Below are 27,731 nucleotides of genomic sequence, written 5' to 3' on the forward strand. Positions count from 1 at the left end.
CCGTGGTGACACCGGGGCGTGGGGCGGAGGTGAGGGCCTTGCGGGAAACTTTTGGGGGATTTCCCCACCTTAGTTGAAATTAGGAGAAAGAGAAATTAGGTAGTAAACTTTTTTATTCTCCCGTTAGGTCGCAGACCCCGGACACCTGCAGCGGACTCTCCGCTGCCCTTTCCCAGCCAGTGAAGGGTAGAGGCGATGGAGGGCCCGCCCCAAGACCGTCTCTTCGGAGCTCAAATCCTCTCCTCTTCCATGTCCCCTTTTCCCTCTTTCCAGGCTTCATAGTGAAAACGCACCCCCCGCCCCCAGGAAGGTTGTGCTGATAACCTCAGTCAATCCAGCTTTTCAAGGTGCTGGGGGAGGCAACAGGAGCAAGCCCAAACAGGGACTAGGGTTAGGAGACCACGGAGGACAGGTCATTAAGCCCCATCATCAAAGGGGAGGATGGGGGCTTTTTATTAAAACGCCCCTGAGGTAGACAGCCATAAGGCAAGTTCTGAACAAGCTGCGCAGACTGCTGCTCCCAGAGTTCTTTCTGCCCGGCAGAGGGCTGCCACTGTGCAGTTATGAGTGATCCTGATTAAGCAAGCCCTTGAACCTGTCACTCCGGCTCTGAGGGGCTGTCCAAGGCACAGCTGGAACCCCTCACAAAAGCCATGTCTGTGCGAAACTTCATGCTGGTGGGTGGCTGCCGGCGGAGCAGCGACTCCCCCTGGTCCTGGGGTAGGGGCTCATCATAGATGGTGGAGATGAGCCCCAAGCCAGTTCCACGGGGCTTCTTCGGTTGCCCAAATGGCTGGAGCTTCTCTCCATGGTACCTGGATCAAAAAGGGCTCTCAGTGAGAGGGCTGCTCTCTCACTCCAGTAAAGGGGTTGGGAAAGGACAGGGTAACAGCTGCTACATATCTGGTTTGTTTCAAAGAGAGAGCATTTAAATCTGGATCTTTGCTCTCCAGCCCCCTTTATCCATCCATTGATAGTGCCAGCAACCCGGGGCCTCACATAGTGCTTTCATTTTAAATAGTACACAAAATTTAGAACAATTGTCACCACTCTGTGACTTACGTCACTCCCTAACAGCAATCAACTCCAAACTCCTCAGACTTGGGGGAATAATTCCCCCAGGAGATTAAAGATCATGTCTAGCCTGAGGACTTGGTCTTGAAAAAAACAGTGCCAGCTCAGACCTACTTCTTCCTTCTAATTCTGGTTTGAAGTTCATTCCCTTGGGATCTCTAGCACCCAACCCAAAATGAGAGGGAAAGGGGAACCAGGGTACAGCTGAAAGGCTCACTTGGGCTCCCAGGAAAGTCCCTTAGCCATACTCACCCCAATCCACGCTTGCATCTGGGGTGCTGGCCATCACTATCCAGGGCCTCAGGCACCCCTGAGCACCGGCTGCCCAGGCCCTGGCCCTCAGCCCAGCCCTGCCGCTCCATCACCTTCCGCCCTATGCCCTGCAGAGGGAAGGGAGGAGACGCAACAGATAGGGCTCCAGTGGGGGCGGGGGAGGGAATGGGGGTAAAGAAGGAAAAGAGAGGGGTCAGTGGGCCGGGCACAGTGCTCACCTTGGTGTGGCGCTCGAAGGTGCCCAGGTGGTGTCCAATCACGGAGCCGGCCTCCTGGCCATCACGGAGTCTCCGTTCCAGACGCATCTGGACAGAGTCTCGGGCATCTTTGTCTCCACCATCTGAGGAAGTAGAGCCCAGTTTGTGGAAGGGTCTCTCTCAGCCAGGGAGGGGAGCAGGGAATCAGGTTTCCAGGCCCTCCTCACAAGATTTTAATATTCACTTTTATGGTTTGTTATTACTGTATTATTATTTCTCCCATTAGACTGGGAGCTCACCAAGAGTAAGAACCATGGCCGTCCTATCTTACAGATGAGAAAATTGTGGTACAGAAAAGTCATAGAGCCAAAAAATGAGAAAAATGAGAGGCGGAATTAGGACCCAGGTCTTCCCTTCCCACCCCCCAACCACCCTAGGTCATTTCTTTTTTTTCTTTTTTTTTATAAGGGACCCATTCTTTTTTAAATTAATTAATTGGCTGCATTGGGTCTTTGTGGCTGCACATGGGCTTTCTCTAGTTGCAGCGAGCGGGGCTACTCTTCATTGTGGTGCGTGGGCTTCTCATTGCGGTGGCCTCTCTTGTTGCAGAGCACAGGCTCTAGGCGCGTGGGCTTCAGTAGTTGTGACACATGGGCTCAACAGTTGTGGCTCACAGGCTCTAGAGCACAGGCTCAATAGTTGTGGCGCACAGGCTTAGTTGCTCCGCGGCATGTGGGATCTTCTTGGAGCAGGGATTGAACCCGTGTCCCCTGCACTGGCAGGCAGATTCTTACCCACTGCATGACCTAGGAACTCCCATACCCAAGGTCATTTCTGACTCCAGAATCTAAATTCTTAACCAGAGCCTGAACTCCTGACCCTCCCACTCTACTAGGGCCTGCCTGTAAGAACCAGAGCTCCCTGAGGGCTGTCTCCACATGTCCTTCCTCCACAAAGAAAGGAAAAAGGCTCTGCCCAAAACCACCATTTAATGCACTCAACTAGTGATGTTTTAAGAGAGGAACCCTCTCAATGGGCTACCCCAAGGGAACTGGTGCCTCGTCTCAGCCGCTGCTAAGCAGGTCTGGTAAATTGTCACTGCAAGGCCAGGGCACCATTCCACCTCCCAGTACTGCAACCCCTGGCCCAGTACCTGCATCGTAGTACACACTCATGTCCACATCCCAGTCATCGGCTGTCTGTTCATCAAAGTCTGCAGATAGAAAAGCATCAAGCAGAGTGAGCCAAGGACTCTTAGTTCTGTCAAAAATCTAGGCTTAGACACATGTTCTAGAACTTGAGGCTTTTGATTTTATTTTCAAATCTCTCCTCTGGGCGGGTCACTCAGAATTTGTAGGAGGACATTTTGTCTCCACTCCACTGATCCCTCACCCCTAGAAAGGATGACTGGTCTCTCATATACAACCAACGTAAGCCTCTTCCCTAGCCCTTTATTTGGGCTCACTGCCAGGGAACCCACTGTGTGGAGCAGAGCGCCCTGAGTGAAGAATGCCCAGGGATCATCCCTGCCCTCGCCCGGGCGCCAGCATTACCTCCTTCCTCCTCCTGCCAAAACTGGGCATCGGTGTAGAACACCAGGCCTGAGCCGCCCTTCTCCCACTTGAGCTCGATCTCCTCCTCAAAGAGCCGCTCAGTGGTCCGCTCCTGCCCGGTCACATCCTCATGCAGTGCTTCGTGCCGCTCCCACTCCTCACCCCGGTCGTCGTTCTGGGAGAAGATGGGGAGAGGTGACCTGCCTGTCCAGCTTCCTGCCTCAGGCCCACACAAGAAGGGCAGCTCAGTGCACAGGAGGTCCCAGAGATGGGACCTCAGCTCCGTTCCTCCAATTTTCTCTGAGAAACAGCACATTTTGGGGCCCTAAAGCCTGACCAAAACATCTCTGTACGTCCTGAGCGTTTCTCAACGTACGTGGCCCCTTCCCCCACACACCTGACTCACTCGTACCCCTGCGCTTTTGGCCATGTTGTTCTCCCTGCCTGACTATCTGCCCTCTTTTCCCAACACCACCTCTTATTTATTTATTTATTTATTTATTTATTTGGCTGCATTGGGTCTTAGTTGCTGTGTGCAGGCTTTCTCTAGTTGTGGGTAGTGGGGGCTACTCTTTGTTGCGGTGCACGGGCTTATTGCAGTGGTTTCTCTTGTTGCGGAGCACAGGCTCTAGGTGCACGGGCTTCAGCAGCTGCAGCACGTGAGCTCAACAGTTGTGGCTCATGGGCTCTAGAGAGTAGGCTCAGTAGTTGTGGCACACAGGCTTAGTTGCTTCACGGCATGTAGGATCTTCCTGGACCAGGGCTTGAATCTGTGTCCCCTGCATTGGCAGGTGGATTCTTACCCACTGCGCCACCAGGGAAGTCCACCTTTTCTTCCCTTGGTTAAATCCTCCTCATTCCTCAAGTTCTATAGCTCACGTGATATCCCCTACACTGAGGCCCACAGCACTCTCACTGGTCTCTGAACCTCTCGGTGCTAACCATTACACAGTGTTTACGCCTTTCTATATTACGTCACAAAGAAAGAAGGGACAAGAACTAATACCTATTGTCTACTGTGTCAGGCCCTTCACATACCTTAGCTCTTTTAATCATCCCAACAACCCTGTGGGGTAAGTACAATTATTTCCATTCTACAGGTGAGAAAACTTTGATTTAGAGGAGTAAAGTGATTTACTCACTTCACTGTAATGTAAGTGATGCCCAAGACAGTACACCAAGAGAGGGGCAGAGCCAGCATTCAAACCTATACTATACCATATACCCTTTCCAGATGCAGGTTCTCTCTCTTCAGGGAGACTGAAGGCTCTTTGAGGGAAGGAAATGAGTCTTAGAATGTCTTTGGAATCCTGCGCTAGCTCCTGTGTTTACAACTGCTTGACTGGACTCATGGAATGACAGAATGACTCCTGGCTTGAAATCTTGGGGGTCCTGCCCTAGTTAAACTCTAGGAGGTCTCAGCAATCACTGCTGCAGAGCAGGAGCTAGAGAAAAAGCAGGACAATACCACACTAAGGATGTGGTCCAGTTGTGTTAGCAACTGTGGGCTGGGAGCTTTGAAGACATAGGTCAATTATCAATACTTTTTACCCAGAGTATGCATTAAAAAAAAAAGTTTCCCAACAAATCACACCTCTCCTGATTTTATGGATGAACAACCAACTTTGGAGAAAGAGACAAAAGAAATGTCTATTTCATTGATAAAGTTACAGTGGAGGCCAGTGTTCAATCCACAGACTCAACGTCAGAAAATAGAGGTGACTTTTCAACCACATAGTGAAAGCACACAGAGGTTAGACAAGCAGCAAAGGGGACTGGGTTCACATCCCAGCTCTGCCTCTATTTCCTTAGATGATCTTATCTCTTGGTCAGCAGATTTCATCAATGAAAGGGACCCTCCTTACATTTCTTCTAAAGGAATGAAAAGAAGACCCCCTTGAGAATCTTTTGATGAAAGCTCTGGCCTCTCTCCCCAAAGAAACATATACTTGCATATGCAGATGCAGTTTTACATTCAGTGTTAGGGAGCTTAAAATCTCAGGAATCCTCCTGAGGACCCCAGGTTTAGAACTCTTGTAATACACAATTGAAGAGTGGTACTGTTAATGCCTTGGCCTCTCTAAGCTGCCAGCAAGGAAAAGGTGGCTCTCTGTACTCACGTCATCTGAGTGTGACTCTTCTTCCTCTTCCCCTTCTTCCTCTGGCTCTCCACAGGGGTTGGCTGGTACGTCTGCCAAGCAGGTTCCCTGGGGTATTTCCTCACCCTCGGCTGTGTACACAAGCTCTTCCTGCTCCACAGTCTCTGAGTCCTCATACTTAAAGGGCACATTGCCATAGCGCCGGGAGGAACCTGTCTTGGGGAACTGGAGCTGCAGCTGGCTGATGATCCGAGGGGGTAGGCGGCAGGCCCGGATTAACTCCAAAAAGACCCGCAGGGGAGTCCCCACATTCCCATTGGGCATCAGCACGGGTGGGTTCAGCTCTGGCAGTTGCCTTAGGTCAGCCAGCGTGAAGGCTTCACTCTTAGCTTTCCGACTCTGCAGTTCCTTCCGGGTCTTGAAGGGAAAGGAGCCCAAACCTTGGGAAGCAGGGAGAAGAATGGCTCTTGAAACCTATAAGTCTCCTGCAACACTTGAGCCAGAAATTGGTCAAGGTTTAAATCCTTTAGCCTAATGCTGTTTCTCTCTTTTAAACTTTTCCAGAGTTTCTTCCTCTGTTCCCTGACCAAAACCACCTAGCAATTTCATGCCATTTCTCATCACCTCAGCTAAGTTCAAAAGTTTCTTCCAGATCTGTTTCCTGTTGACCTTTTGATTCTCAACTGCCACTAACCCTCATCCCCTGCACACCCTCATACCATGTGTTCCAATCACATCAAATAATTTAACATGCCCTGAAAGTTTCATGGGCTTTCACGTCTCTGTCTGTGTCTCTGAAAATGCCATTCACTTTGAACACCATTCTTTCCCACAAACTCCTGTTTATCTTTCAAGATCCAGATGAAAAGCTGAATTTCCTAATTCTTCTACGAAATCAGTTTCTCCCTCCTCTGTCACCTCACAGCAGTTGGTTATAAAGAGCACAGGCTCTAGAGCAAAGTGCCCAGTTAGTATTGTGACTCTGTCACCTTGTAACATAATATAACTTCTGTATTCTTCAGTTTCCTCACTTATAAAATGGGTAACAATAGCTCCTACCTTATAAGATTATTGTGAGGAGTCAATAAAAAAATGAAAGGCTTAGAACAGTGCCTAGTAAGTGCACAGGAAGTGCTCAGTATATGTTAACAATTAGAATGGCATCTCTGTGACAATTACCTTTTTACAAATCTGTCTTCCTCTCTGGATTCTAAGCACAGACAGTGTCCAACTGTTCTCTGCATACCAGTTAGAGTCACACTAGGTCAAGCAATATAGGCTAGATTTGTTGAACGAATAAATTAGAGGGCCCTGCACTGTGTTTCCTGTTTCCCTATCAAAGTGATTTCTCATGAAAATGGGAACTGTCCAGAGAAAAGAGTTTGTCTCCTCATTTGCATCTTGCCAAGAGAGGACTAGGTTGGGGGCAACAAAGAAAGTGCAACGAAGACAACACCTGTTCTCCTTTTTCCCCTTCTCTATCAGTGCAAAACCAAAAGGGTCTCAGAATAGACTTAATAAATTGGAAAGATCATCTGAATAGGCCTCTTTCTGTTTTTTTTCCTGCCCGAGTTTTTCTAACATGCGAGCTGAGCCTGAAACTTTGTCCAGAAATGATCTAAACTCCTGAAGAGCCCTAACGAGAGACCTAACTTATCCTCATCACTCCTCAGGAACGGTGCCTCTGTTCCAGTGCCTGCAGACCCAGTCTATTATCTTTCCTACCCGTACCTGCTGCCTCAGTAGGTAGCCGAAGTCTGCGGATAAAACAACGACCAGGTAACCAAGTCCCTTGAGAATCCAGCCACCGGCGGCCCGAGTACATGCGGAGAAACCTCTGGGCTTGAGCTGCCCCCCGTACGGAGATGACGCAGCAGCAGGTGCGGGTCTGGGTGGGAGCAGAGTCCTGAGTGGAGACAGCGCGGGCATCGCTGAGTGAAGTCTCGGCGAGACGCTGGCGGACAGGAGTTAGGGTAGAGTCGGGAGCAGCCTGGGGAGGGGTCCGCTCAGGCCGATGCCGGTAGTGGAAACAGAGGAAGCCACAGCCGCGCTGTTCCCGGAACTGACTAAAGTAACTCCGTAGCTGGGCTGAGCGCAACTCCGAGGGGATGCCGCTCACTATTAAGTAAACTGCCGCCTCCTCCTCCGCCTCGCTGGACACCGCCATCTTGGACATCACATGATCGGCTGGAACCAACTCTCGCGACAACATCGCCAGCGGCGCTGAGACGTTGCAATACTGCGTAACCGGTGATTAGTCCGCCGGGGTTGTGGGGGTGGAACCAAGAACCCGGAAGGTATGGAAGGAGGGCGGTCGGTCCCTTTCCCACAGACAGAAGCCGGGGGTGATCCATAAAACTCACTTGAGAAGTGGGGTTACAGCGCTCTTTCATCAGGGTCTAGTGAGGGTCAAATCAGAAGCCTGAGGGAGGGGCAGTGTTTAAGATTTTTAACTGTTGGGTAGCTTCCAAACCTGATCGCAATTCTTGATCAGTTTAGAGCCTTTACAGTCGTTAATCCATTTATTCTACCAGACAATATTGGTGAACTCCCACAGATCAGTAAGAGAAAGATAATCCAATTGAAAAGTGGGCCGAAGACGCTTCACAGGAGAGAAACACGTGCAATTAACAAGGAAGGATGCTCAGTCTCAATCATCAAGGTAATGTAATGAGACCCACTTCGTAGCCACCAGACTGGCAAACATTTTTAAGTCCTCAAATCCTCTTTTAAATCCTGACGATGTAGAGCAACTGGAGCTCCCATACGCTGTCGGAAGTGTAAACTGGTACCACCACTTTGGGAAGCAATTTGGCATTACCTGTAAAAGTGAAACAACACAAAACTTTTGACCCAGCAATTCCGCTTCTAGTTACATATTTTAAAGAAATTCTTCTGTATATTTATCAGGAGATGTACTGACAACGTTGAACCTTGCTCAAGCCCTGATCCTGGAAAACAATGCAAGTTAAGAAACCCCTCCCACACTTTTGTGTTCTGGGATACAATTTACTGCAAAGAGACACCCTTCCTTATATTACTTAGATAAAACTCATAGGTGCCCCTTTGTTTACCTATGGCAAGGCTAGACGCAGACTCCAACTTTCAATTCTTTGCCTCATAAACACTTAGACGAACTGCTTTGCCCCACAGATCAACGAGAACAAAATGCTTGTTAACTAAACTTTGGTTTAGCTTCTCTCATTTCTGCGGTCCATAAACTTTGCACTGTGTCCCCCTCTCCCAGCTTGAGCTGTACACATCCCCTCCTTAGCAGCCCTTCCTGAGAATAGGCTGGGTTTTGGGTAAAACATTCTCTGATCTACTGTCCCTTATGCCATTCCTGGTCATCCCACTTCCTCACATCAATTCTTTCTAGCCTTATTTACTCCCACCTGTGAAAGAAAACCTCTTTGCCTAGCCCTTGAGGCATGTGTAGGTCTTATGGTTAGAGCTTCTCTCTTTGCAATAGCTTCCCTCTCCCTATTGCAGTAGTTCCTTTCCTTCCTTGCAATGATCACTTCAAATAAAGTCTCTCCTCCCTAAGTCCAGATTTGTTGTTTGACAGTATATATAAATATTCATAGGTGCAGTGTTTGTAAGAGCAAAAACTGGCATTTAGTACTAATAATTTCAGGTATATGATATTGAGTGAAAATAAGCAAGTCAGAAAACAGAATATTCCACTTGTATAAAGTTCAAAAAATACAAATCAACAAACATTTTTTGGACTTCCCTGGTGGCGCAGTGGTTGAGAAAATACCTGCCAATGTGGGGGATGGGTTCGATCCCTGATCCTGGAAGATCCCACATGCCGTGGAGCAACTAGGCCCATGCACCACAACTACTGAAGCCTGCGTGCCCTAGAGCCCAAGCTCCACAACAAGAGAAGCCACTGCAGTGAGAAGCCCGCACACTACAAGGAAAAGTAGCCCCCACTTGCTGCAGCTAGAGAAAGCCCGCACGCAGCAACAAAGACCCAGTGCAGCCAAAAGAAAAACAAAAACGAAAAGCATTTTTTAAGGATAAACATCTAAGTATGCTTTAAGATCATAAAGAAAAGGGAGTTGCCTAGCAGTCAGGATTCCGGGCTTTTCACTGCCAGAGCCCAAGTTCAGTCTGAGATCCCAGAAGCCACATGGCATGGCCAAAAAAACAAAAACCCAAGGCTTAGATATTCAATCCTTAGCTAGCTGTGTGACTTTGGGGAAGTCACTTAACTTGTCTGAACCTAAGTTTTCTCATCTGTTGGATAGAAATAATAGTTTCTACCCTTAGAGGATTGTGGTGAGAATTTAATGTCATCACATGTATAAAAGTACTCAGTAAATGCCTACCATACAGTAAGCCCTCCTTAAAAGTTTCCTGTTATTTTCATGAAAATGGGGAGCCATAAATATGAGAGGGCTTTCCCTACTTGTTCTATTTTATTTATTTTTTTATTTTTAAATAATTAATTATATCTGGATTTTAAAATCTGCTGGTGGATGCTTAGATTGGTACACTACTTTAGAAAGCTAGAAAGACCTACTCAAGTTGAGCACACATTCTATGACTTGGTAATTCCAATTCTTGTTATATAGCACCAGTTATGCAAACATCTGTGCACCAAAAATGTGTGCAGGAATAATGCTAGCATTATTATTTGATGAACCAAATGTTCCTCAGCTGAATAATGGATAAATAAATTGTAGTATAATGGGATACTTTACAACAGTGAAAATGAATGGATTACTGCTACACAGAGCATAGAATGGATCTCAGGTATAATATCAAGTAAAAGAAGACAAAAGAGTACATGCTATACAGTTCCATTTATATAGAGTTTGGGACAATCTCATTTATCATGTTGAAAGTCAGGGGTTAGTGATACCTTTTAGGCAGGAGGGAGAGGTAGTGATGGGGAGGGTTTCTGGAGCGTTGCTAATGCTCTATTTCTTGAGCTGGGTGGTGGTTACAGAGTTGTATTCATTTTGTGGTCATTTACCAAGCTATACAGGTCTGATTTATGTACTTTTATGTATGTTATACAGAAAAGATTTAGTTAAAACTATCTTTTTAAAAGTCTGGAAATTGAAAAATAAATGTTATACAGCAAATAGTGTGCACCAAAATAAAGATGGCGTGCTCTAGAAAAGCTGTTAGATGACCCAAGAAGTTACACACTTGTGATTACACACAGTTGCCATTTGTGGGACAAAATTTCCAGGACCTCGCATGATGCTCAGTGTGTAGTAGATTCTCAGTAAATCGTCGTTGATGGAATGAATATTCCTGGCACTAACACAAGGATGTGCTGCTGAGTGTGGCTGGGCACTCTCTCCGGGGAAAGTGGGCCACTTCCCTGGGGAACAAACAGGCTAGATTTCTCATCAAAAACTTAAACCCAGAAGATGGCTTTTTAGGAGACATTAGTATGCCATCTTCATGGTTTGCCGGCTTTCTGAATAAAGTTGTATTCCTTGCCTCAAAAAAAAAAAAAAACAAAAAACAAACAAACAAAAAACAAACAAACAAACAAAAAAACTTAAACCCAAAAGTAACCAAGACTGCATTTTCTCTCTCATTCTACCTTACAGTGAGGTGGGGAGAGGACGGAGTCTAGGTGCTGTTATTTATTCTCCACTTGATCAGATCTGACCTTTAAAGACTCAAGATAGCTTAGTATTTAAGAGCATAGGCCCTAAATCCAGACCACCTGAGTTCAAATCCTGACTCTACTGCTATTAACTGTGTAACCTTGAGCACGTTACCTAACTTCTTGGTGCCTCGGTTTCTCCATCTATGAAATGGAGATAATGATGGTACTTCCAGCATAGAGTTGTAAGAATTACATAACCTAGTCCATGTAATGTGTTTAGAGCATAGCTCTCCATAACTGTTAGCTGGTTATTGTTTAGTAGCTACCCAGAATGACCTGCCAGGAATGGGTGGTCCCCTTTGTTAACCTTGATTCCCTGAGACCTTAGCCTTGTTGCCTCTACCAGTTTCACTGGGATTGCCTCTCTCTGCTGCCTTGTTCTATGACATGGTCCCTGTTCACCTCTCCAGGCTCCTTTCTTGCTTTTGGGTCTCCCGGGACCCAGTTGCCAGAGACCACTGGCAGTTAGTGAAACACGCTTGAAGTCTGGCACCTCTGTGCCTTTGCACCTATCGTTCCCTCTTGCCTGGTAATCCCCTATTCAATCTCTTTAGCTCCTAGTAGTCACCACTTGGATGAAGCATTTTTCCCATCTCCAGGCAGACTTAATTGCTACCTCTTCTGAGCCCCTGCTACCTGTTGGATGTCCCTCTATCACAGTTCAGATCACTCTGTGTTACAGTTAGTTATGTGTCTCTCTCTGCCATAGACAGGATGTTCAATGAAGGCAGGGACTTTATCCTGTTTATTCTGTGCTCCTCAGCATCTAGCACAAGGTCTGGTACAAGTGGACATCAAGAAAGATGTTGAAAATGGCATGACTGGATGGATGGATAGTGGGTGTTGGCTTTTTGATGGCATCATGGGTTCTATGTTACGTGTCCGTACCAAGGGCAGAGTGTGTCAGCACAGGGCACAGTACACGTCAGCAGCCTGACTGCTTAATAAGCAGTCGATGATTTGGCTAACAAAGTTAAAAATGATGATAATAAAATGGTACCTGAGGCTGACCCAGAGCCACAGCTACTCTCCTGCTTCCTAGTGAGTCATCCCTGACTGGGCCTGGGGACAGGGATCAGGCTGAGAGATGGTCAATAAACAGTGGCTGAGCTGGCTCCAAACTGATCTTGGCCATGACTCACTCCAGCCTGTGCTGGTGGCCAGAGCTCGGCCTCCACAGACACACAGGCCTGAGTTCAAATCCCAGCACAGATGTTGTTCAGTCCAGACCTTGGACAAGTTGCATACCCTGTCTAAGCCTATTTCTTCCTCTGCCCTCTCTGGTTGATGAGACAGAGTTCCCACTCTTAAGATACTGATAGTGAAGACAGTCTCCCACCTTTGGAAACCCTGCAGTCTCATGCAGAAAGCATTATTGCCCTTATTAAATTGTATTATAGGGACTTCCCTGGTGGTCCAGGGGTTGAGACTCTGCACTTCCAATGTAGGGGGCCCAGGTTCAATCCCTGGTCAGGGAACTAGATCCCCCATGCCGCAACTAAGACCCAGCACGGCCAAATAAATTAATTAATTAAAATGTTTTTAAAAATTGTATTGTAATTTTCTCTTTAGTTTTTCTAAATTTGTCTTTATGTTCCTCTAGAAGGCTTGGGTAGGGCACAGGGAGTGACTCAAGAGATACAGGCAAGAAATAGAAGTGTAGCTCCCCAATCATGTGGAGGGGTAAGGGAGAAATTTTTAAAGAAACAAGGTAGACTAATAAGGGAAGCTCTTTAGATGATGGAAACTCTAGGTCAATTGAGGGAAAAGGCTGGGGTGGATAGTGAAGAGGAGCACTTTCTAATGGCTGCTTAGGGTTGGGGGGCGTGGGTGAGAGGCAGGAAGACTCAGTCTGAGGGTTCAGAGAGGTGCAACAGTAAACTAACGGGGGCAGTTAGTGAAGGGACATAAAAGATAGAATGACCCCAAGTCCTTGAATCTGTTGGCTTTGGCTCATATGGGGGGACAAGGCCCAAGTGGTGGGAGGGGCAGGGCCGGGAGGGGTGCTAGGGACTGAGGTCTGGGTCTGGGGTTCTGGTGGAGGGTGAAGGGGTAGAGGGATGGGGGGCTTGTTCCTGGGCTCTAGAGGATGACTATCTGGGGATATGATTAGGTCCTGGCTTGAGGGTGGGGGTGGGGTTTGAGCAGGACATGGCCTTTCTGAGAGGAGGGTGGATATTGGGGTCACCATGGGAAAAGGGAGTGATTGAGGCCCTAAATGCTGGACAGAGCAGTTTGGCCTGGGTTTACAGCCTCTGGCTAGACCCTGAAGGTGCACAGACGCAGGTCTCCTTATGCTGGGGGCCACTTTTTCTATTACTGTGACATGCCGAAGATGGAGAGCATGCTCTGGTGTGCCCCACCCATGGGCGGAGGGGTGTAGGTGTGAACATGGGGCTTGGAGGTGCGTCTCCTTTCTGTGAATGTGTTTGCCGTATGTCCCTGGGTGAGTGTATCAGGGCTGTGCATTTCTGTGCTGTGTGTGGGCCGATGGAGGGTCTGTTTTGTGGGTCTACATGGGCGTGTCTGAGTTGTTCAACTTTGTGTGTGAGAGAGAGTGGTAGGTCTGAGTCGTGTGTGGGTCTTCGTTGTGGGGTCTGAGCTGTGCGATTCTGTCTCATTCTGGGTGTCTGAGTGGTGAGTGGGTGACTGGGTAAGGGACAGGGGTGCCCTTGCTGCTGGCACTGGGAGTCCATATGGGTACATGGCCGATTCAGTTGTGGTCCCTTTCCTTGGGGCCTTAGGCAGCGGTCTGAATGATGACTCCTAGACTGTTGTCCCTTAGTGAATGACCTCTTATTGAGTAATAATTAACTTGGCCCCCCGTGAGAAGAACTCAAACTGTGGTGGTGAGGGGGCGGGGCCTGGTTGGGACAGGCCTCATTGCTGGAGAAAGGAGGAGGCCTGAAAGGAGTCCTATAGGCATGTGTGTTGTTATCATTCCCTCCTGCCCACCCTGCAGGTCAGTGACCCTGACCTGGGTGATATTCAAAATATTTAACAAACAATGAGGCACAGACATTGACCAATCAGAGTAGACACAAGCCATACACTGAATGGAGCTGCCCCAGAAGCCATGGCTAGGCCAAGCGTTGCCCCTCTAATTGTTTGACATGGGGACGGATTCCAGGAGAAGGGCCGGCACAGAGGGGCAGTGGAAGGAAATGCAGGGGGGCTCCAGGGTGTGGCTGTGAACCAGCTGTCATGGAAGTGTGTTTCAGACTTTAACAGCTGGTGTGGCAGCTAAACCTCGGTCTGCCTTGGCTTCCAAGCAGCCGCCAGGTCAGCCCTAATTACCCTCGGCCCCTCCCATTGGGAGGACAGTGGACTATCCTCCTCTGTCCACTGAAGGAATGGGGGAAGTGAATGGTCCCAAACCACAGAAATTCCTGTAAATGATCTGTTGCAATTTGGAAATGGGCTGCTTCATTTTCCTTATTGGCTGTAATTGGCGATTCTCACTGAGATGGGAGGGAGGCTGGGGCAGGAGCTGAGGGAGAGGTCAGTAGGGGATTTGAGGGCAGGGAGAGATACTCCCTACCACCCTAAGATAAAGGCAAGGACGTGAGGGGGTCCTGAACTGATACTGCCCCTTGGATTCAGACCCATGTGAAATAAATCTCACCCCCCAGAAATGAAGTCATCGTCCCACTCTGAAAAGTTAGAATTCCAGTTTCCTGAGGTCTGGCTTCTGTGCCACTTATAGCTCCTTCCTCTTGGGCTCCCTCTGATGGGGCAGGGTGGCTCTGGTGGTGAATCAGTCCCTTCTGCGTGTACAAACTGCAGTGTCAGGCTCCATGGGTGTCACACCTTTTATTACAAAAACCAATAACTTAAGACAGTTTTGTACAAAGTCAGTAGGACTCCTGGCCCAATGAGCCGTCGAAACTTCCAACCCCATCCCAGGAGAGGACAGGAGTCTTGGCCCAGAGGCTCTGGGATCACCAAGGGCTGACCAGACAGCTGGAGCACTGTGTCCAAACCAAGCAAGGCCAAGACAGGGTGTGACTGAGTGAGGGCCCCCTAGCCCACCTGGCTGGGCCAGGACCAGCTGTTCCTGGGAAGCCTCTGGGAGCACTGGGTCACCCAGGGGACAGCCGGGCCATATCAGTGCTGCCAGCCTCCACCCAGTCTCTGCTTGAGCCGGAGGAGGTCAGCTCAGCAAAAGCATGTCTTCGAGGAGGCCAACGATGTCAACGTCTCCAATGACAGGGTGAAAGAAGAGGTCTGCAATCAGGCTGGTTGGAATGGACTTGAGAGTGGAGGCCGTGAGGAGGACACGAGCCAGGCGGCTTTGGCCTGCTGGGCACCAGGGCTCCAGGACCTCCCACAGTGCCTGGTGCGCCTCCTGCTGCAGGTGCCCGATGTGGGAGGAGGCGTGGAGGCCTGGCATGTCTGTGGGCAGAGAAGGCAAAGATGGCTGGTGAGTAGCCTACTCCAACACCACAGGGCAAGACTGGCCCAAGACCTGAGGCCACCAGTTTGACCTTTGAGGCCTGATTACTACCTCCTTCATTTATTTATTTACCACTTCATTTATCCATCCTTTATGGAGAGGCAGTATAGAGCAATGATTAAGACCCAGGCTGCCTGGGTTTGAATCCCACACTGTCACTTGTTAGCTGTGTGACCTTGGGCAAAGGTACTCAATCTCTGGGCCTCAGTTTCCTCATCAGTAAAATTGGGATAAATTATAGTACCTATCTCCTGTGCTTGTTATGAGGTTTAAATGAGCTAGTATATGTAAAACCCTTAGAATTGGCACTAACATATGGTAAGTGTAATATGAGTATTTGCTATTATTAAAATGAATCACTGTAATAATGCATTCCATGAGGGCCTTTGGTGAGGAATTCTCATCTAGATGCTCTCCAGATTACAAAGAACACTTCCTTTATCTGTTGCTCTCCTGGCTGAAGTTTACAGAGACTCCTCCCTCTCTTCCCCCACACTCCCTCATTTTTATTCCTCTTCTCTATGTAGTCTTTCTGAACCCACAGAGTTTCACCTTCAGAACTTCCCCCATGCAGTCCGCTGGTGAAGACATGACTGAGGCACAGCTGTGTCTTCTCACCCTCCTCTTCCCCACTCCCACCTTCCCTGAGGGTCAGGGCAATTTCTTAGGCAGGGTGGCAAGGACTAGACACTGATGTGAGTCCCCATTCTTGCTCTGCCCCTACCTGGCTGTGTGGCTTTCACCAAGTCACTTAGCCTCTCTGAGCCTCTTTTGTGAGATAACTATTTGGTGATAATTGGGACCCAAAGTGATCACAGATGTCAGGCCCTTAGAAGGTGCTGTCCCTGGCTGGGCCCTGCCCCCTGCAGCCTTGGCCCCCATCCAGGAGTGTCTGGGAGCTCACCAGGGTTGAAGAGGATGGTCCCTTTCAGGTAGGCATATTCCTTGGGGCCCAGCTCCAGACTCCAGAAGGACTCCAGGCAGCACTGAAGCCACTGCACGGCAGCCAGTGAGGGCTGGGGCCGATCCAGCACCTGGCCGCTTCCTGCACCGCTGCTGGGCTCCTCCAGCAGGATCTTCTTGAGTATGCTGGGAACCGGGACCTCAGCCACCTCGAAGGTCACAGTGTCTTGGGCCAATCCAAGCAGGAAGAGGGGGCCCCAGCAGCCCTGAAGCAGCTGCCTCCGATCCTGAGAGGGCAGCTGGCAGAAGGACGGCAGGTTCCTGAGGAAGGCCAACGTCTTGGCCAGAACATCCAAGGCCTCCCGGCAGGTGCGATGGGGAGTACACAACCGGACAGGCCGGTGCTGCCTGCACAGGCAGTGGCCACGGGCTGGGGGCACAGAGGGCCGGTCCCTGATGCTGGGACTCAGAAGTGCATACAGAATGGTTGGGCGGCCTGCAGCACCCTGGCAAGGGCAGGTTCCCGGCCGGCTGGAGCTCATGGCTGAGGATCTGTTCCTCCTTCCTCCTGGCTCCCTCACCCTCTGCTTTGTGCTGAGGGCGCTATTTATATTCCCAAATGGGGGAGGGAGGGAGGAACCGCCCAACAACCTTGACTCCAGAAGTCATGTTCATTGAAAAAAAAAAGCACACACTGACCCTGACAGGACCGGTGGGGATGTGGCGGGGGAGGAAGCCTTGGGAGCTCCACGTGGCCCTGATATCACTTCAGTCAATGAAGCGGCGGGTGTAGGGCACAGGGCTGCCTGCCTGCTGCCCTGGCTGCCCCGGCTGCCCCTTATCGGATGATTCAAGCGGATAAACAGGGTCATTAACCCAGGCTGTACCAGGGCACCAAGGCCTCAGGTGCACAATCAGCAGGTGGCCATGGCAGGTGTCCCAGTTGGTGCCTGCAGGATTCTCGCTCAGCTGGGAAGCCAGCCTCAGAGGCGGACAAGCCTTGAACGCAAGGCCCAACCTGGAAGCACCTTATCGCTCACTTGTTTGCCTAACCTTGGGGCCCTGCTCCTGTTGTCGGTAAGAAACAGGCTGCAGGGAAGGGAGCCAGGATCCTGGGGGGCTGGGAGGACTTTGCCCACTGTGCAGTCTAAGAGGCCCCCTTCCTCTGACTCCAGTTCTGGGGGGCCCTGCATGAATAAGGTCCTTAAGAACTCTTTCTCCCCAGCCTGGATTTTTGGAGTTCCTGAGGGGCCATAGCTGCTGAGAAGCCCTTGCAGGATGATAATGAAATACTGCTGTTTACTGAGCATCTACTATGTGCCAGGCACTTTTCACTCTAATATTCAGAGCTTCCCTATGAGGCACAATTCTTACTTTTTGAGACTCAAAGAGGTAAAGTGACTTGCCCAAGTTCACACCACCAAGAAAAGACAGAGCCCAGATCAGTCTGACTCCAAAGTCCTTGCTTTTTCCCCTGGACCCACTGGCCCAATTGTGTAGCCGGAGCTGGTGACTAGCTGGGCCCCCACCTTGTTGCTACCTGGTCCACAGATGCTGCCCACCTATGATGTGGGCAGAAACATTGCTCTGCCACTGGCCACGTGGCTCTGCTGTCCCAGGCGTCTTGTCTCACATGCTGGGGCATGGATTGTGAGAGCTAGTGGGATGGTCCTTGGCTGTGTCCTGTCTGCAGACCTTTGCAAGCCCAGGCTGGGAAGCCTTCTGCTAACACACTGTTGGGCAGCCGTCGCCAGCCCTGGCATCTACTCCTGGCTCTATCACTTCCCAATTGGGTGACTGTGGGCTGAACCCCAAATCTCTGTAGGCCTCAGAAGCTTCATCTGGGACAATGCCTGCTTGCAAGGCTCCTGCGAGGACAAAGTGAGATCCTCCACGTCAGATTCCAAGCAGTTTCTGGTAGGCAGTAGGAGGACTTTGCTCTCGCTTCCCTCTGACTAAGGAACTAAGGCAAACAGACCCCAGCAGACAGGCACGCATCTTTCATGCGATTACAGTTGCATAATATTTTTAATTCTTACATTTATAAAGTTCCTTTAATGCCCTTTTATCTTACTGGGTCTTCATAGCCTCCCCTGGAAGGAGAGTCTAAAGTCAGACTGGCTGGGTCCAAATCCTGCTTCATCACTTAGCTGAGCGACCTCGGGCAAATCACTTTATATATCTCTGCCTCAGTTTTCTCATCTTTAAAAGGGTAGTAAGAAAGGCCACTCGTGAATATTGGTTTTATGGGGCATGAAGCTTATACAATTCTGTAGGGCCTTCTTTAAGAATAGAAAATCGGGTGTGAAAGGGAACATTTAATAAATGAAAAAACAAATCAGTACAAATTACAAACATCACAAACCCAGGAGAATAACAAAGTACTTCTACTCATCAATTGCCCGACAATATTTCCCTGCATAATTTAGAAGCACACTCTTTGCTCGTATAGTCACATGTTAATGATATTTATTTTGAAACTGACGCAAATACAGAAAGGTTGCAAGTACAGTACAGGGAACTTTTTTTTTTTTACCTTGAACCATTTGCAAGTAAATTGCCAACCTGATCCCCATCACCCCCAAATACTTTAGTGTGTAATTCCTACAAACAAGGACATTTTCCTACATAACCACAACATAATCATCATTAGGAAATTAACGTTGAACAAAACCAGGAAATCTAATATAATCTCATTGAACAACATAAGGAAATTAATATCTAATCCCTAGTTTTCACCTTTAAGTTTAACCTCATGCACCAGTGAAATCAATATAGTAGAAGGGCTCAGTCCAGAATCACACATTGCATTTCTTTGCCATGGCACTTTAGCCCCTGCTAGTCAGGAAAACTATCCTCAGCCTGTCCTTGCCTTTCACAACCTTGACACTTTTGAAGAGTTGTTATTTTGTAGCATGGCTTTCAATTGGGGTTTGTCTGTGGCTTTTTTGTGATTAGACTCAGGTTATGTATCTTTAGTGGGACTGTCTCTGGAAGTGATGTTGTGTTCTTGATATACCCTGGTATATCAGGGAGGACACATTTCCATCTGTCCCAGGGTTCACTTTGGTCACTTGATTAAGGGGATTTCTGTCAGGCCTTTTCCATATACCAGTTACTCTTTTCCCCTTTGTAACGAATCAATATTTCTTTCTTTTTCTAAAAAATATTTATTTATTTGTCTGCGCCAGGTCTTAGTTGTGGCACCTAGGATCTTTGTTGCCCTTTGCAGCATCTTCCTTGCAGCATGTGGGGTCTAGTTCCCTGATCAGGGATTGAACCTGGGCCCCTCCATTGTGAGCACAGAGTCTAGCCACTGGCCCTGAATCGTATTTCTTGAGGGGCTACTTTGAAACCATGTAAACATTCCTCCTTATACATTGAATGTGTGTATGTGTGTGTGTATTTAAGAAAGAGTTCGTGGTCTCCTATTTTATTCAGTGGCTTGTAATCTGTTACTATCATTATTTATTTTGGTGCTCAGATTGTCACAGATTTGGCCATAGACTCCCCTTTGAGCTGGAGTCTATGTCCTTTTGACATGCCCCCATCACTCTCTGAACATCGTTTGTTTCCTGGTATATGAAGATATCACTTTTCCAGCCCCTGGAATCAACCACTACTACACGAAGCTCTAATTTAGTCTTCTTTTTAAAATAAATTTATTTATTTATTGGCTGCAATGGGTCATCGTTGCTGTGCACGGGCTTTTTCTAGCTGTGGTGAACAGGGGCTACTCTTCGTTGTGGTGTGCAGGCTTCTCATTGCAGTGACTTCTTTTGTTGCAGAACATGGGCTCTAGGCACATGAGCTTCAGTAGTTGCAGCTTCAGTTCAATAGTTGTGGCTTGCAGGCTCTAGAGCACAGGCTCAGTAGTTGTGGCGCACAGGCTTAGTTGCTCCGCAGCATGTGGGATCTTCCTGGCCCAGGACTCGAACCTGTGTCCCCTGCATCGGCAGGCGGATTTTATACCACTGCGCCATCAGGGAAATCCAAGCCTTCATTTGTAACCAACCTCCCATCTCCACCACCACCATCTCTGCTGTGAGATGCCGTTCTCTCCCCACTTGGACTCTGATACCTCGGGTCAGGCTGCCCCTCCCACTCACAGATTTCTTCTTCACCCTGCTGGGCCTGTCCCTCTATGCCAGGTCACTGCTCTGTGAGGACACCCTCCTGTCCCTGCTGAGGCCGTTGTGGCACCCTCCCTCCTCTGGTGTGTGCTTTTACCTTGTTCCTTTCTACCCAATAGTTTTAGGACAGAGATTTTCAGGAAGAGAAAGGTAGAGAAGGAGGTAGAGCTGTCAATGATATCTAAAAATATATTTCTATAGTGAGAATAGAGAGGTGATTCTGTCTTTCCTTTTGCAAGGTTAATTTTTTTTAAGTTTTATTCTTGATAGTAAGAAGATGTAAGACATGCCCCTTCACACATAGATGTATTTGCTACCTGTAGTACTGCTGGTAGGTTTGTAGTCAGAATTTTGATAAATTCTACTTGGTGTAATGCCTACTGAAAAAGAAAAACATGCATGGAACATTTACAATTGCATATGCTGCCTATTCCTTATAGGAGGGAACTTCAAGAGGAAGACACAGCTGTGTCCTTAGGAACCTTAGATCTAATTGGGGTGACACAGGCCAGGCCTCAGAGACCCTAGTGTGATAGAGGAGATAAGCTCGGCTCTTGGGAGCCTTCAGTGTGATGGGGAGACACAGGCCAGTCCTGAGGAGGTCCCATTCTGAGAAGGGAGAGACAGTCCTGTTCCCAGTAGCTCTAACAGGGGAGCCAGGATGCCTGCATCGGTGGGGGGACGGGAATGCTACAATGGAACAGTGGGGTTGAGTAGCTTGAATTTGGAAGGCTTTCTGGAGGAAGAGGTCAGGACAATGCTCTCTCATCTGTATAGCACTCTATGGTTTATAGAATGCTTTCACAACAAGTATCTCAGTTAATCCTCATGTGACAATGGGACAAAGGCATTACTATTCCAACAGGGACGACAACCGTTATCATTCTAACCAGTGATACTGAGCACCTACTGCCCAGTGTCAGGCGCCGGGCTGGGCATCACCTGTAAGTTACAGAGAGCCCCGTAAGACAACGTGGGTGAAAATGCTTTGCAATCCTGTGACCATGGTGCACATGTTTGCTCTTGTTCTGTGCAGAAGCCTCAGACTACCTGAGGGGTAGCTGGGAGACCCTGGGCAGCAGAGGGCTTGGGTTAAGGACTGGAACTGGGAGGCAGAGAGTCAGGACTAGGTGCCTTTCCTTTCTTTCTTTCTTTTTCCCTTTTAAAAAGAATTTTATTGAGATATAATTGATGTACAATAAGCTGCATATATTTTAAGTGTACAATTTGGTATTTTTTTCTTATTAGTCATCTATTTTATACATATTAATGTATATATGGCAATCCCAATCTCCCAATTCATCCCAGCCCAACACCCCTCCTCCCCCCTTCCCCCCTGGTGTCCATACTTTAGTGCTCTACATCTGTATCTCTTTCTGCCTTGCAAACTGGTTGATCTGTACTATTTTTCTAGATTCTTCATATATGCGTTAATATACGATATTTGTTTTTCTCTTTCTGACTTACTTCACTCTGTATGACAGTCTCTAGGTCCATCCATGTTTCTACAGATGACTCAATTTCATTCTTTTTTTTATGGCTGAGTAATATTCCATTGTATGTATGTGCCACATCTTCTTTATCCATTCATCTGTCGATGGACATTTAGGTTGCTCCCATGACCTGGCTATTGTAAATAGTGCTGCAATAAACATTGCAATGTATGTGTCTTTTTGAATTATGGTGTTCTCTGGGTATATGCCCAGTAGTGAGATTGCTGGGTCATATGGTAGTTCTATTTTTAGTTTTTTAAGGAACCTCCATACTGTTCTCCATAGTGGCTGTAACAATTTACATTCCCACCAACAGTGCAAGAGGGCTCCCTTTCCTCCACACCCTCTCCAGTATTTATTGTTTGTAGATTTTCTGATGGTGCCCATTCTAACCGGTGTGAAGTGATACCTCATTGTAGTTTTGATTTGCATTTCTCTAATAATTAGTGATGTTGAGCAGCTTTTCATGTGCCTCATGGCCATCTGTATGTCTTCCTTGAAAAAATGTCTGTTTAGGTCTTCTGCTCATTTCTTGGTTGTTGTTTTTTTTTTTGATATTGAGCTGCATGAACTGTTTATATATTTTGGAGATTAAACCCTTGTCTGTTGATTCATTTTCAAATATTTTCTCCCAAAAGAGGGTTATCTTTTCATCTTGGTATAGTTTGCTGTGCAAAAGCTTTTAAGTGTCATTAGGTCCCACTTTATTTTTGTTTTCATTTCCATTACTCTAGGAGGTAGGTGGCTTTTCATACTCTGAACATGTCTGCAACTTTGTGCCTCCAAGCTGTTCCCTGTACCTGGGAAGCCTTTCCATTACCCTGTCTGCTTGGTAAGCTCCTGGTCACCCTTTATGTTCTAGCACAGGTGTCATGGTTCTTCCCTCTCCACTTCTTTGGAAGAATAAATTGCTCCCTCCCTGAGTCACCTGATCCACACCCCTAATAGAGCACTTAGCACATGGTGGTATAACACCCACTTACTTGCTTTTGGTGGTGTTCAAATGTAGATGGGGTCAGAGGCCATTAGGGGAGGCTGACATCACCAACAGGCCTTCCTGGGCAACATTTATTATTTCAGTGGATTTACCAGAGTTCAAGATCAGGCCTTGGTCTCTCAGTGGGGAGTCACATCAAACAAGCACCTGGGTCTGATTTACAAAATCAGAATGCCAATTCAGGGAGGCAGAACTCTGAGATAAGAAGTGGGTCAGTGTGTAGGCTCTGGATTCAATGGGTTTGAATCCTAGCTCTACCCTTTCAGCTGTGTGGTCTTGGGCACATGACTTCAATTCTCTGTCCCTGGTTTCTCCTCCTCTAAATGGGGATAATAACATTGGAGCATTATGTTAAGTCAGTGTTTGTAAAGTGTTTGGTATAGTCTGGGTACTTAATACATTTTACGAATTAATTTTACCAATTTGTGAAATAAATTTTACTAATATTTATTGATAAGTTATATAATGAGAGTCAACAGGCAAAGACCATTTATTCATTCCCCAAATATTTACTGAGGTTCTACAACGTTTGAGGCTCTGAGCTGAATGCTTGGATGAATCAGACAGATTCTTTCATGAAGTTTATATTCTAGGGAGAGGGGATGGATATTTCCTTCATTTTAATTTTTTTAAATTATTTTTTAAAAATTTATTTATTTGTTTTGATTTATTGGCTGCGTTGGGTCTTTGTTGCTACATGCGGGCTTTCAGTAGTTGCGGAGAGCGGGGGCTACTCTGTTGAGGTGCAAGGGCTTCTCATTGCGGTGCTTCTCTTGTTGCAGAGCATGGGCTCTAGGTGAGTGGCCTTCAGTAGTTTTGGAGCGTGGGCTCATTAGTTGTGACTCGTGGGCTCTAGAGCACAGGCTCAGTAGTTGTGGTACACGAACTTAGTTCCTCTGCAGCATGTGGGATCTTCCCAGACCAGGGCTTGAACCCAAGTCCCCTTCATTGGCAAGTGGATTCTTAACCACTGTGCTATCAGGGAAGCCCTTTCTTTCTTTAAAAAAGTATTTATTTATTTGGCTACACTGGGTCTTAGTTGCACACGCGGGATCTTCAGTTGCAGCATGTGAACTCTTAGTTGTGACACGTGGGATTTAGTTCCCTGACCAGGGATTGAATCTGGGCCCCCTGCATTGGGAGTGTGCAGTTTTAGCCACGGGACTACCAGGGAAGTCCCTAGAACCAAAATTTCTTCATTGTATATTTCAATTGTAGTAAAGTAATTACAGAGGATGAGCACAAAGTACTTTGAAAGCAAAAATCATGGAGATGGAGACTTAGTTTATACATCAGGGTCAGTAAAGGCCTCATAGAGGAAGTGGCATTTGGGTTGAGACCTAATAGGTGAAAAGAAGTTGCTGGCAAAGGCCTAGGAACTAGGACAGGGCATTTGAGGAAGTGAAAGCAGATGGCAAGGGGAAGCCTGGTGTGTGAAGGGGAGTGTGGGACGAGATGAGGCTGGAGAGTTGGGCAGGGCCCTAATGTTGCTCTTTAGAGGCCGTGGGTGGGAGCTTGGAATTTATCCTGAATGCAGTGGCAATCCTCGAAGGGCTAATTTTAAGCAAGGGAGTAACAAGACCCGGCTTATCCTTAGGAGCAATTGCTCTGGCTGCTGGGTGGAGGATGGACTACAAAGTGACAAGAAAGGAGGTAAGGAGACCAGTGAGGAAGCTGTAGGAGTAGATGTCAAGCAAGAGATGCTGCTGCTTTAGACTGGAGTAGTAACAGCATCTTGCTTCACACAGCAAGGTGAGAAAGAGACAGAACCAAGATATGTTTTGGAGGGAGAGCTAACAGGACTTACTAATGGATTTGATGAGGTCAGATTTTGGCTTGTCCAAGGGATAAGTGGAGGTTTGGGCTTCTGCAAATTGGTGCTTGAAGGGGGCATTTAGCTCAATGGGGAAGACTTTGGGAGGAATTAATCTGTGTGTGTGTGGGAGCATCAATGTTGGCCATGTTGGTTTTTAAAAATAATAATAATTCTTAAATATAATGGACTATCTATTAAGAGTTCAGATTTCAGGGACTTCCTAGGTGGCACAGTGGGTAAGAATCCGCCTGCCAATGCAGGGGACACGGGTTCGATCCCTGCTCCAGGAAGATCCCACATGCCACGGAGCAACTAAGCCTGTATGCCACAACTATTGAGCCCATGTGCCACAATTACTGAAGCCTGCGTGCCTAGAGCCTGTGCTCCATAACAAAAGAAGCCACTGCAATGAGGAGCCTATGCACCACAACGAAGAGTAGCCCCTGCTCTCTGCAACTACAGAAAGCCCGTAAGCCTGTGTGCAGCAACGAAGACCCAACATAGCCAATAAATTAATTAATTTAAAAAAAAGTTCAAATTTCAAATTGTCTGATAAAGATAAATTTTTTATTGTGTTAAAATATATGTAACATTACACTTACCATTTTAGCCATTTTTAAGTGTATAGTTCAGTGACGTTAAGTAAATTTACATTGTTGTGCAACCATCACTGCCATCCGTCACCAGTCATGTAAGGATTTTTTTTAAATTAATTAATTAATTTATTGGCTGCATGGCATCTTCATTGCTCCACGTGGGCTTTCTCTAGTTGCGGTAAGCAGGGGCTACTCTTCGTTGTGGTGCTCAGGCTTCTTATTGCAGTGGCTTCTCTTGTTGCGGGGCATGAACTCTAGGCACGTGGGCTTCAGTAGTTGTGGCTCTCAGGCTCTAGAGCGCAGGCTTAGTAGTTGTGACACACGGGCTCAGTTGCTCCACAGCATGTGGGATCTTCCCAGACCAGAGATTGAACCCATGTCCCCTGCCTTTGCAGGCAGATTCTTAACTACTGTGCCACCAAGGAAGTCTGCCATGTGTGTTTTGAGATATCTGTTAATCAACCCAAGTGGGGTTGTCAAGGAGCTCAGGAGAGGTCTGGGCCAGAGGCATCATGAGATCACCTACAGAGAAAGTATAGATAGAGGGGAAAAGAGGAGTGGATGAAGGACTGGACCTCCAACAGTTATAAATCTGGGTAAGTCAGGACACTGAAAAAGAGTGTTAGTGAGGTGGGAAGAAAACTAGGTAAGTGTGGTAACATGGAAGCTCTATTAGTTTGCTAGGGCTGCCATAACAAACTATTACAGACTGAGTGACTTAAACAACAGAAATTTATTTTCTTACAGTTCTCAAGGCTGGAAGTCCATGATCAAGGTGTTGGCAGGTGTGCTTTCTCCTGAGGCTTCTCTCTTTGGCTTGTTCATAGCTGCCTCACGTGGCCATTCCTCTACTTGCTTATGAGTCCCTGGGGTCTCTCTTCTGCTAATAAGGACACTAGTGAAATTGGATTAGGGCCCCACCTTTATGAATTGCCAGAACCTTAATTACCTCTTTAAATAGCCCTATCTCCAAAAACAGTCACATTGGGAGTCAGGGTTTCAAGATAGGAATTTGGGGGGAGTACAATTCTGTCCATAGCAGAAGCCTAAGGAAAAAAATTGTTTCCAGAAGGAAGAAGGGGTCAGCTGTGTCAAATGCAGCTGAGAAATCAAGTAAGATAATGGTGGTCCACGGGCTTTGGCAATAAGCAGGTCATTGTAACCTTGGTCAGATTATTAAAAAAAGACTAATTAAATTAAGAAGAGATGGGACTTCCCTGGTTGCACAGTGGTTAAGAATCCTCCTGCCAATGAAGGGGACATGGGTTTGATCCCTGGTCTGGTAAGATCCCACATGCTGCAGAGCAACTAAGCCTATGCACCACAACTACTGATCCTGCATGCTGCAACTACTGAAGCCCGTGCACCTAGAGCCCATGCTCTGCAACAGGAAAAGGCACTGCAATGAGAAGCCCCGTGCAACACAACGAAGAGTAGCCGCTGCTTGCCGCAACTAGAGCAAAGGCTGTGCATATCAACGAAGATCCAAAGCAGCCAAAATAAATAATAATAATAATAAAATAAATGTGAAAGGAGAGCTTTTTTTTTTTTTTAAAAGAAGAGATGGAAGGTGAGGAAGTGGAGAAACAAGTATAGCAATCTTTTCAAGTTTTGCTGTGAAAAAGAACTAAAAATTGAGGTGGTAGGAAGAGGAGGTGGGGTCATAGAGTAAAAAAAAAGAAGTGACATTAAAGAATGTTTGTAAGTTGAAAGGGATGATGCAGAGGAAAGAAGATTGTGATGCAGGAGATTTAGAAAAGGATAATGAGAGTAGAATCCCTGAAAAGACTAAGATAATGAAATTCAATACAAAAGTAAAGGTGTTGGCCTTAGATGGCTGGGACTCCTCCTGCACATTAACAGAAGTGAAGGTCCAATACAGTACTCATCACGTAATTTGCAGGGACGAGTGCAAAATGACAATGTGAGGTCTCTTGTTCGAAAGTTATTAACAATTTCAGAGGACTTCTCTGGCAGTCCAGCAGTTAAGACTGCGTTTCCACTGCTGGGGGCACGAGTTTGATCCCCCTTAGGGGAACTAGACCCCGCATGCTAAACGGCCAAAAATTTGAAAAAATTTTTTTTCAGGACTGCAGCAGGCAGCATTAACCCAACCACAGAGCCCTTAAAAGCCCGGGACCCCTGCGACTGCACAATTTGTATGGAGTATGTGATGATGACGGAGGTAGGCTGTCCTTTGGGCAGGTCCCTTCTCCTTTCTGGGCCTCGATCGATGAAAGGGTTAGATGACTAAGAACACTTTCCCCTTCACCGTTCTACAAGCTTGGAGGTCACTCCCATAGGAACAAAGTTTGTGCCTTTTTAACTTCCAATCCCGCCAGAGTTGAGCCCAGGGCTTTCTGGAAAGCTCCAAAAAGGCATCTGGTGACCATAGCAACTCACACCAAAGTCCGGGGCTCTCGGCTCCGCCCACCGCTTCACGGACGTGCTCTTTGATTGGCTCAGCAAGTCGACCAATGGCCGGCGAAGCAGGCTGTTT

General features: G+C 47.4%; 2 protein-coding genes across 2 annotated transcripts; both read right to left on the reverse strand.

The window, feature by feature from the left end:
• Nucleotides 1-98: 98 nt before the first annotated feature.
• GPATCH3 (G-patch domain containing 3) lies at nucleotides 99-7,379 on the reverse strand. The gene is made up of 7 exons (XM_057701439.1): nucleotides 6,928-7,379; nucleotides 5,218-5,636; nucleotides 3,098-3,272; nucleotides 2,698-2,757; nucleotides 1,566-1,687; nucleotides 1,327-1,454; nucleotides 99-815 (listed from the first exon to the last, which is right to left on the reverse strand). Exons 1-7 carry the CDS (start codon nucleotides 7,370-7,372, stop codon nucleotides 599-601), a joined length of 1,566 nt encoding a protein of 521 aa, XP_057557422.1. The 5' UTR covers nucleotides 7,373-7,379; the 3' UTR covers nucleotides 99-598.
• Nucleotides 7,380-14,990: 7,611 nt separating this feature from the next.
• On the reverse strand, nucleotides 14,991-16,738 carry NR0B2 (nuclear receptor subfamily 0 group B member 2). Its single transcript, XM_057735389.1, has 2 exons — nucleotides 16,198-16,738; nucleotides 14,991-15,232 (listed from the first exon to the last, which is right to left on the reverse strand). Exons 1-2 carry the CDS (start codon nucleotides 16,736-16,738, stop codon nucleotides 14,991-14,993), a joined length of 783 nt encoding a protein of 260 aa, XP_057591372.1.
• Nucleotides 16,739-27,731: the final 10,993 nt, after the last annotated feature.

This window comes from Hippopotamus amphibius, chromosome 1 (genome assembly GCF_030028045.1).
Source record: "Hippopotamus amphibius kiboko isolate mHipAmp2 chromosome 1, mHipAmp2.hap2, whole genome shotgun sequence".
In the NCBI taxonomy this organism is placed as follows: Eukaryota; Metazoa; Chordata; class Mammalia; order Artiodactyla; family Hippopotamidae; genus Hippopotamus; species Hippopotamus amphibius.

Excerpts from the sequence above, each read along its gene's own strand:
- GPATCH3 (XM_057701439.1), bottom strand. The coding sequence starts at position 7,372 with ATGTCCAAGATGGCGGTGTCCAGCGAGGCGGAGGAGGAGGCGGCAGTT. Across the intron at positions 1,688-2,697 it reads GAGTGTGTACTACGATGCAG|ATGGTGGAGACAAAGATGCC; the intron begins GTACTGGGCCAG and ends CTACTTCCTCAG. Across the intron at positions 816-1,326 it reads AGATGCAAGCGTGGATTGGG|GTACCATGGAGAGAAGCTCC; the intron begins GTGAGTATGGCT and ends TTTTTGATCCAG.
- NR0B2 (XM_057735389.1), bottom strand. The coding sequence starts at position 16,738 with ATGAGCTCCAGCCGGCCGGGAACCTGCCCTTGCCAGGGTGCTGCAGGC. Across the intron at positions 15,233-16,197 it reads GACCATCCTCTTCAACCCTG|ACATGCCAGGCCTCCACGCC; the intron begins GTGAGCTCCCAG and ends CTCTGCCCACAG.